This window comes from Lissotriton helveticus, chromosome 7, assembly GCF_964261635.1.
Source record: "Lissotriton helveticus chromosome 7, aLisHel1.1, whole genome shotgun sequence".
NCBI lineage: Eukaryota > Metazoa > Chordata > Amphibia > Caudata > Salamandridae > Lissotriton > Lissotriton helveticus.
This window is the reverse complement of record NC_136068.1, coordinates 1226444883-1226455082: the sequence shown is the minus strand read 5'-3', so window position 1 is coordinate 1226455082 and position 10200 is coordinate 1226444883. Positions and strand designations below refer to the sequence as shown.

The following is a 10200-nucleotide window of genomic DNA, read 5'->3' as shown; positions in this document are numbered from 1 at the left end:
ACAGTGGAAGAATACATCTCATTCAATTAATTATGGTGACACACAAACCCTCCTTGGGCAGGACAAGCACAATAATAGGAAGAAAAGCCATCAAATCTGAATGTTGAGAACTGAGATAGAGAAGAAAGCCTGTGAGTCTTGGGATAGGGGCAGACCCATATACATTTTAAAGAATTGTTAACAAGTAGCTGCCTGTAGCACTTCCGTATAGAGTTCCCTCAAGTCAACAGTGAATAGATGCAACCTATTCAGTCAGAACGCTGTGATACCGAAGTGCTCCTGAGTGGGCAAAACATAAGAATAGAGAGTAAAGCTGTTGACTGAAGAACAAACACCAGAGATAGGCAAAAAGACAAGAAAGGAGCTGACTCAAAGCCTACTAGTATAAGTATATGTGCCATAGAAGAAGTAATACATCTTCAACAGACACATAAATCTGTCTGTAGCCACAATCTAAATATTAGCAGGCAGACCTCCAAAATCTCAAATGTATACCTTCTCTAAAGACACATGGCTGGGTAAAATCTGTAGAAATTCACCATATCAACTGGAATATCATTGTACCTTATACATATAAAGACACATCTTGCAACAGTGGAAGCATGACTAATCCAAAAGTGGAAACTTTTCATTTAAATAGCAACCATACACTGCAGACATTGATTTAGACATAGCATCAATTACATTTTTTTAAAAGAACTGTAAACATTGCATTCTGTGGTACGGTAATGTCCCATACGTGGTGTACAGTCATGTCCCTTGTCCTGAGTACCCAACTGCAAGTATGTGGTATCCTTATTATTGGATTTTGCCCTAGCCTCACCCTTATCTAGCACATGTGCAAAGGCCTAGGCCTGTCCATTGATAAGTTTCTTGGCCTGAATGTATCATGGAACTGGAAAGGTTATCAAGCACGTTCTCCGAACAGAGGACTGCTGTTCTGTCAGGGGTTCACATGTTCAGTATAGTAGTAGCAGCATATCATGTTTTTGTAGTGTTCTTAGTATGACCAGACCTTTTAATATACATCACAGGAATGGTGGCCTACTGGTCCACTAGTGTAAAGCTCCACTGCTCAAGGTGTACCTGGATATCTGGATCCTTGTGCTGATGTCCTAAGGCTAGCGTATTCATTTGTATTTATCTGTGTGTTTTTTGCATGGTAAACTGTTTATACTTCTATGCCTGATCCAGGATGAAGGAGGTTTGTGTGTTCAGTTTTGGTAGCCCCTGGCACTCTCATGTGCTCATGATGGTGGTGAGATTACTCTCCCAGACAGTGAAAGTGTATGCTGACATTCCTTGGACTGGTGGGAGAGGACTTTTAGAAAGGGGTCAGCACTTTGTTTCACTTCATGATCGCTATCAGATATTGCTTTGTTGGCTAGGTGCAGAATGCTCATACCTCTTTGACCATCTCAAAGGGTGCTCTTGCCTGGAAGCAACTCTATTGCAAGGAGCATCACTCTAGACCAGTGAGTCTCAAACTTTTTAGAACCGTGGCCCACTTTCTAGAATAACACATTTTTCGGACCCACCTACCTTTAATGGACATGACGAGAGGCGATTTTGAATGTAAGTAAACCATAATGTGGAAGAGCATTGTTATTTACAGACAGCACATTATCCATTGAAATAGCGACTACATTTGCACAGACATACAATTTTACTGATAAAACGTTATATCACACAAATGAGAATGTGTAGAAATCTGGTTTCTTTGTATATTCATCATTTGTTCATTACCGAGTTTCTTGATTTTTTGATCCTACTAAAATCGTGCTTCATTTTTGCTTTCCTAACTGTAGGATGCATACAGTTCATTTAGTTATTTACATTTTTTGTGTGCTGCAAAATACAGTATCCTAGATTGTCACACAATTCACTTTAAAAACTCCTCTCACTTTACAGTCAGAGAAAGAAATGTAAACACCTATTCCAATGTAAAAAAGAACAAAACAGCCAGACATTTGACCTCTATCTTTGAATCATGGAAAATGTGACAAGGTAAACACAGAAGTCAAAGGCATCTTTATTTATTTTTCTGACTTTTGTGACCCGCCCAAAATAAGCTCTCGACCCACCAGTGGGTTTCAGCCCACAGTTTGGGAAAGGCTCCTCTATACAAAGGCCGAGTCTCCGAAACACCCTGAGAAGGACACCGGAAAGAATATCCACCTCAAATTGGTTCTGAAAGTGCAGACAGAGAATACACACCCCTGATGTACCTGAATCAGTCTATAAAGTGTTGACCCATTTGTTGTTCCAGTTCCATGTTCTCTTCAACCACTTAGGGGGGCTTCACAGGGCACCCAGAGGATGACTGTGCCTGCTTGACAGCCAGCTTCCCAGAGGTGAGGGGAAAACACCTGGAGTTTGGCCTGAAAGCAGACCTGTCCCTTGTTCGTAAACGCCTGGAGGGTCATTTCTTAGGAATAGCAAAAGAATGAACCAACTGTGCAGGAGGAATGAACTACTGGTGTAGGCAAGAGCAGTGACCCCATGTGGATCCTTCTGACAGAGACTCATGGAAGCATGTTTGGTATGCTCTAAGCTCAGAAATGGTCATCACTGTCATACTGGAAGTTCTGCCAAGTGAACTACCCTGTCAACTGTGCTGTTGCAGCTGAGGCACTGCTCCACTATATGCCCGAGTGATCTGCATTGCTGAAGAAAAGAATACTACCAAGTTGAAAGACACACCAAGCTAGAATCTTTGCACTTGCAGCCGTGGCACTTGCTCAACGATGTGCCCAAGCAGTCTGTGGAGCTGAAGAAATGACCTGGGAAAGACCATGGAACGTGTCCCAAAAGTGACTGAACAGACTTGCATGATGACTGCCCCTGTGGCACTTGCCAATTGTGTGGTCACACGACCTAGTCCATGAGAAAAGAACTGCTGCCTTGATGCACTTGCCAGAGTGTGCCCGTATCACTGTGCAGCTGCTGAGGAATGGAACTCATCTGCCACTGTTGCAGTGCCTTGAAGTGACTCAGCTGCCATCCTCGAACCAGCGCCCAGAAGTGCACTGTTTTGCCTCATCAACCAAGGAGGGTCAAGCTGCTAATTCGTTCTATTCACTTCAATCTAGGAGGAGGCCCTGATGCAACATTTGGGCCTATCAAATGACTAAGTGCCCAGAAGAGGCCCTCCAATTGAGGATAGCTGCTGCAGCCTCTGGACCCTGCTGCAGGCTGCATCAGTGTTGAATAGGGGTGTTGTGGCATCACGCACTGGCAGCAGGCACCTGATTGCCTGACCGTGGAAAATCCGAGATTGAGGAGCAGGAGGCCAAAGCGTGACCAACCTGAGCCTTGAATAAAGGTGAAACTAACATTAAGAGACTAAGTTCTGTGATTGCCTACCAGACCAGGGGTGGGCATGCAGCTGTGCTGAAGTCAACACAGGGGTGCATTTAGATAAGGGGAAGGTGGAAGGAGGCAAAGAAAGGCATCTTCCCCAAGGAGGCATAACCATCCACCAGCGACTCTGAGTAGCTAATACTCTTGTGTGGCATTACGTTTAACTGTGTATTAACATATTTTGTTTTTACAAAGATAAACTTTGGGTTGTACAATCAGTTTATGCACTGTTACGTGTCTGTTGAGTCTTGAGTCTGATGTACCCTCACACTCATTTCCCTGACAAGCGTGTGACTGCTCACTATCACTATCACTGAGAGTTAAGTGGTGAAAGGATTTTATTTAGCTGACTTTTCAGAGTCATGCAAGGACGGAAATAAGAGGCGAATTACCCCAGCACACCATGGCTGTGGCCCAGTAGCTGCTGCTTGCTTTGTGGCACCCCCAAATGGGTCTAACATATCTTTTCATTGGTAGGTGGTAATAGTGCTGTATTACATAGCATTTGGGTTTGGGGTTGTTACCTGCCGATGACGGCATCAACATCATTCTTGCAGAAAACGGCTATTCTGTGTGATGCTCAGCCTCACAATATGATGAAAAGGCTAGCATAGGATTTGATCTTGAGGCACACCCTCCAGTTTAAATTGTCTAGTGTAGACAACAAACGGGGAAAATATGTCAAATATATGCTTTAGAGTTAAACCAATGTGTTACAAGTATGTGCATCAAGCAATACACCGCTTTGGTTTTACGATTTGGTAAACAAAATTGGGCCATGTTACTTTACTAAATATGGATTTGTCACAAAACATATAGTTTTTGTGCTGCCCAATCCCAGACACCGACCACCTTCCACAAATGACCAGGGAATCGACACAAAGTGGTTTTAGCAATGTACAAGAATGAACTTTTGCTGCAAAACTTAACCATAGTCGTTTGAATCTATTGTACTATATATTTGTACTTTATTATAACTCACAAATCAAACGTTTGCAGGAGAAGTCAACTTGGCAGTTGAGCCTAGAGGTCACCTTTTTTTGTGAAATGTGTGCTGTGTTTAAAAACAGTTCTGGATTCATGTATTGCACTGTGTTTTACTGGATATCCCACGGTATATCTGGGGGCCTTAAATACGATAACTCTAAATCAGCGTGCTTAGAAGTAAAACATAACATTTCAAGTATGCCAGGTAAAACAATCACATGTCCACCCACCCTAGAGATGCTAATGAGAAGCAATCATTAGTACTTACTTTTGTGAGCGAGTCTTTTTAAGGAGAGGGAATGTACCCTTGCATGAAGCCGGCCTACGCAAAGCGTGTGGCCCCCCGCGGAGGAGACCACGCCCCCTCACACCATAGTGCTCCGTTTGTCCATCAGCTCGGACGGGTCTGTGTAGGCTGGCACCAGTCCCTTCCCCCAGTGGTTGCAGGCCGAGCCCTGCTGCATCACCACCAGTCGGATGGGAGACCTGCTGGCCGGTGGGGTTTCCGGGGCGTACTCCTTGCTGGGGTCTCTCCCTCTGCAGTCGTAGAGCACGCAGGAAATCAGGAAGAGCAGTAGAAGGATGACGTAACTAGCGACCAGAATGATCAGGTTCAAGGTGACAGGGTCGATCTCCAGGTAAAACTCCATTTGATCCCATGCTATTGAAGTGAAGCACAACCTGAAGCACGTCGAACACCTGGGGAGGCAGCGAGCCGCGCGCCACTGCTCGGATGAGATGTATTGGCTTTGCGGTAAAAATACTACTAATCCTCCCCACCCCTGAAGCACTGCATTTCTCTGAACTGGATGATTAAAGCTGCTCAGTTTAATAACTTAAGCTCCTTCTTTTAATACCATGATGCTGGCAGAGGCCCTCTCTGCATCTGAACAGCGTGTTAGTGAATGCATTCAGGGTCTAAGGAAAATTAGGGCTTTTTCCGGAGCATGCAGTGTTTATAAATTCATCCAGTAGGACAAATTATTCTTATCCTCAATTAAAAACTAAAATTTGATCCCAGCATGTGATAGTCAGGGCCACTGTAATTATGCAGCAGGGGAGCATCAAATTATATGGCAAAGCTGACTAAATTATGAGCAAGAATAGGCAAATAATGCTGCATACTGCAGCACATTTTTGACAGCATTACTTTATTAGTTTGTAATTTTTACACATGGTAATACTGTCTGGGCAAATACCTCACCCCATTAGCATCAGTTTAGACACCAAATACTTAAATAAGCAACTGAAAGATGACCAGTTAACCCTTACTATGCATCTTCCAATGCGTGCAAACACATATCCCACATTTTTTGTAACGTTTGATCCGTTTACGCTAGAAATTATTTAAAAAAAAAATCTGTGGTAAATGCGGCACTTCCTTACTTGATGAAAAGAGCTGCGGCAGCAGAATTTGAAAATTCCAGTGGCCCTTGTTATAGTGTACCTTAGGAACTAGTTCACCCTTTTCCTTTGTAATTTGAAAGTGCCCCTTCTTCAAAGAGTTGTTGAATAGGTGGTCTTTTTTGATTTTCAGTCTTCAATTAATTATTTTGGTTTGTGGTGTTACATTTGTTGAAACTTTTGCTTAATTCGAAACAGTGAAAAATATTTAACAGATCAATCAATATCTGTCTCATGCACACTTAGACAAAAAGAGCACAATATTCTGTATGGGTGAGTATCAACAGCCTTCTGTGATATCTGTAATCTAGAATATAAACTCAAACAATTTGCGCTTCTAAATTCAACCAACACCAATCAACACCTTTCTAAATTTGTCCCTTTGTAAGAATTTTGTGGAGAGAATAATAACTATGAAATCACTATATGTAACTTAGGTTTTTGTTCCCCAAATATCTGACCTCCTCCAAATTAAGTGAGTTGAACAGTGGCCGTGCAGGTTAGTGCGGTGGTGGGCAGGGGTACGGTGTGACGGGAGTGGGGGGGGGGGAGTCGACAGGCAACCAAATAGGAATAAAAAAAGAAATCCTATTCTGTTGTCTGTCGACTCTTTCCTCCGCCAGCCTCCCAGCGCTTACCTGTACGGACCACGGCTGGAGTTGGAGACATACAGAATTTAGTACACGGTGCACAGCACAAGGACTTGGAGAGACTGCATATTATGTTTACAGCTTCCTTTCACCAATCTAAGGCCTTGGATTAACCTTTGTTATATGAATTAAACTTAAAATCTACTTCGATTGCTTTTATTTTCACCTATCTTTCAGATATATCTAGTTAATATCTTTTTTAGTTTAAACATAGATTTTATTTGTAAGAAAGAGCAACCAAGTACAAGCAATCAAATAGCTATCAAGTGGTAAGTAAAGTAAAGTGAATTGAGATTTACGCAATATAAAAACAGGAAATAATGAATCGAAAATAGTTGCATAGAGACCTTTGTGTTATAAAATGTTTGAAAGAAAGGAGAAGAAAGGAGGGGGAAGGGAGGGAGGAAAGGAGAAACAAGGGTAAAGGAAACGCTAATACAATAAATAAAAAAATACATATGAAGGTAAAAAGTCAATGGATTTTTAAAGGGTATCAAACAATATAAGGAAGAAATTGCTGTAAAACAGAGTATGATAGCAATTTAAAGCGAACAAAAAAGGAGAAACAAATTACAACAGTATATCATTATTAACAAGTCATGGTGGTTTGGGGTAAACCCTCTCTCACAACATAGACATTGTAGATTTATTGATTGCTATTGCTTTCCAGCAAATAACAAAAAATTGGAAACATTCCACACAACTTTCCTTTCAATCCTGGTGGAACAGTGTCTGTTATAACCATCGATTAGATTGTGCCTATGTTTCTGCCATGTCTCTACTCCTGATAAGAGAACGCATATGGTCTCCTATGACTTTTTTTCAAGACGCATCTGCACAGAAATCTACTCGTCATCATCAGCGGCTATCTACTTGCCCGACGCCCAGCTGATGCGAGAGCCGAAGGAAGCTGACCCGCCCTTGACGCACTGAGAGAGACGCTGTCTTTTCTCTTGCCGAGAAATCCAGCTCCGGTGTTTCCAGTCACCCTTGCGGGTTGCTGGGAGATCGAGTCCTGAGAGAGAGATACAAGACCTCCTACATTCTAGAACCAAGGTACGGAGCTGACTAAACCCTTAAGAGAATTCTTGATTCAGATTCTTGGCAATAAACCAACTTAACTTAAACTGCAACTTACTTACTCCTTCCCACGTATTAGGCTTAGGTCAGGTACACAGGGGTAGGCGTATCTTAGAAGCACCAGTTGAGTACGTTAGTCAATGTTTTTATGTATGTATATATTTTATCCGTTTTAAAGTATCATATGGCTAAGAAACCATATCAATGCTTTTACAGTATTATTTCATAATACTCCTTTTACTGTAGGCACTTTACTTCATGATAAGTATTGCAATTGTGGCAATTCATTTCTCTTGCATGAGAAAGAAGACTACTCAATAAATAACACCTTTTATTGAAAACGCCTGTCTCTCTATTTCTCTGCACTCTGGTGAAACTAAGTATGCACGATTGACTGAGTTAAATAGTTATCTATTGTTTTCGCACGACTCTAGAGATACACTCTTTATTCTGAGGGAGCAAAGTTGTCATGTTTATGCGGTTGCCAGAAGCTAATCCCTTCTTGTCTAAATCAGGAGAGTTAACTCTTCTCTGAACATTCGAGAAAGTTTCTAGTGACCTCTGAGCTAGCTGGCAAAATGAATTAAGTCTAATATAGTCAGTAGAGACCTAGATGACCTCAGTCCTACGTCTACACTGCTGTTTATATTATTCCAATGCACAGAGCCTATTGGGAATATAGGAACTACACTACAATTTCAGATGAATGTCGGGGTTATGAAGGAGTGCTTGCAATAACTGCCGGAGTTTTAGAGTCAGTGCTGCAGATCGTGGTAATCCAATGATGATGCTGGTGGGTGCCAGAACTACCGCTGCAGATCTGTAAATACTGGTTTGGGCTGCCACAGTGTGCCCAACAGCAAAAGGGGGGCTCCTCCCTCCCTCAGGTCAACTCCGCACGCCTAAGGGGGCTCCAAAAACCAGGCCAATAGGTGGCCAGTGAAGCTTTGAAACCCCCAATGGGAGTACACCGCCTCGGCTGCAAAGGGTGCAGTAGGTTTTTTTTTAAGGTCACCACTGCCCCAGTATAGGGACTTTTCAGAAGTGGGGCAGTGCGTGAACGAAAATTGAAAGGAGAAAATTGTTTTCTGGATGAATGAGGATACTGATGTTGGCAGACTACTCCACTCCGTTCCACTTTCTGGGTGGGAGCAGTCAGGGCTGACATTTCTCTGCAGAGAACGGGGGACAAACAACACTTACTGCATGGCTGAGCCAATTGTGGCCAGGAGCGGTAGCTGCCATTGGTGTCACTAGTCTCTCCAGTCCAAAGGTTCGGGACCCACTGCCAGTGGCAGAGTTCCAGAAGGCCGCCTACCCCGGCCGATTGCTTCCTCCTCTGTGCTAAACAGCCGGCTCCTGCCCTCCCTGCCCACAAGAGGAGATTCAGCCATGCCACCAGTGCCAGCCTCTCACTCTGCCACCAGTGCCAGCCTCTCACACTGCCACCAGTTCCAGCCTCTCACACTCCCATCAGTGCCTGCCTCTCACTCTACCACCAGTGCCACACTATCACACTACCACCAGTGCCAGCTTCAGCCGCTACCCACCAGTGCGGCAGCAGAGAGCAGGAGCTCTTAAAGGGGCAATGACTTTGGTTAGTGCATTGCTGTGGTACAGTGGAGGGCTGGGGATGGCTCGCATAGGAGCAACACGACCCAGCCCCTTTGTCGGCAACAGCTTGTGGAGGTTGGAAGGGCTGGGGACAGCTCCGGTTGGAGCGAAGTAACCCGGGCCCAAGCGCTGCTCAAAACCTCCAGATTGTGAGGAGTAGCAAAGGAGGTATTGTATAAGCGGGGCACCAGGAGCCGGTTAGGTACATTGGAGGAGCTTCTGCAAAGGTTCCGGGCAGCTTCCGAGAAGCACAGCACGATTGCCTGTGCCCACACCTACAGGAGGATCCGGGAGAAGGGTCAAGCAGCCAGCAAGACGACAGAGCAGCAGTCACCATCAGAGCGTGAGTGGCCAGCAAGCACAAGAAAAGCACCACAAGAGCTCCAAAGAAAGGGCATGGACAGAAGGACGGACCGCCTGCAGCCCTTACTGCAATGGTGTGAGCCAGGATATCAGTGCAGTTATACAGAAAGTTTAAAATCATTTGCCTCTTTGTTGTTAAATAATTTAGGCATGCAGGGCCATGGTATAGCAGTCCCACTGGCACAGGAGGGGAAGGTGTCTAGGCTCCCATGGCACCTAATGGCGCACACGCCTTGGACCCATGCAGGGGCAGCAGCTTGGCCCAATAAGGGAAAACAATAGAACAGGGCCTACCACAGGTCAAACTAAGGGGCAGGGCAATGGCAGGGAGAATATTTCCCCCCTGACAGCCTAGGGCAGCGCAAGCAGAGTGGGAAGCCCAGCAATGGTAGGTCAAGCTCCTGAGGCATATTCAAGGCCTGCACCAGGTCAGCCATCAATGACCACTAGAGCAACAGGGCTAGCGAGCCACTTCCCTCTAGCAGTAAAAGAAAGGATATAGAGGAAGGAATTATTTGACATATTCTCAAGAACTCACTGGACTGTTTCCATGAGGCACAGGGTCAGACTGATTTGCATATGGCCATGTCTGAACTGGGGTGGTGGAGTGAGCTAAAGAATGATGCTGGATTAAACACAGATCAGTTGACTGGGGGTGAGTGTTTGATTTGCTCAAACGCTCCATCCATCATCCCCTTTGGTATCGCTTTGTTCGCCCTAAGTTGGCAGGGTGTGCCGA

At 44.4% G+C, this 10200-nt stretch overlaps 1 protein-coding gene across 1 annotated transcript; it reads right to left on the bottom strand.

Annotated features, from left to right (window-relative positions):
• Positions 1 to 4715: 4715 nt before the first annotated feature.
• Positions 4716 to 5000, bottom strand: SMIM36 (small integral membrane protein 36). The gene has a single exon (XM_078650804.1). It carries the CDS (start codon positions 4998 to 5000, stop codon positions 4716 to 4718), a length of 285 nt encoding a protein of 94 aa, XP_078506930.1.
• Between the last annotated feature and the right edge of the window lie 5200 nt (positions 5001 to 10200).

Bases quoted from the DNA above. Each gene is read 5' to 3' on its own strand.
- SMIM36 (XM_078650804.1), bottom strand. From the start codon at position 5,000: ATGGAGTTTTACCTGGAGATCGACCCTGTCACCTTGAACCTGATCATT.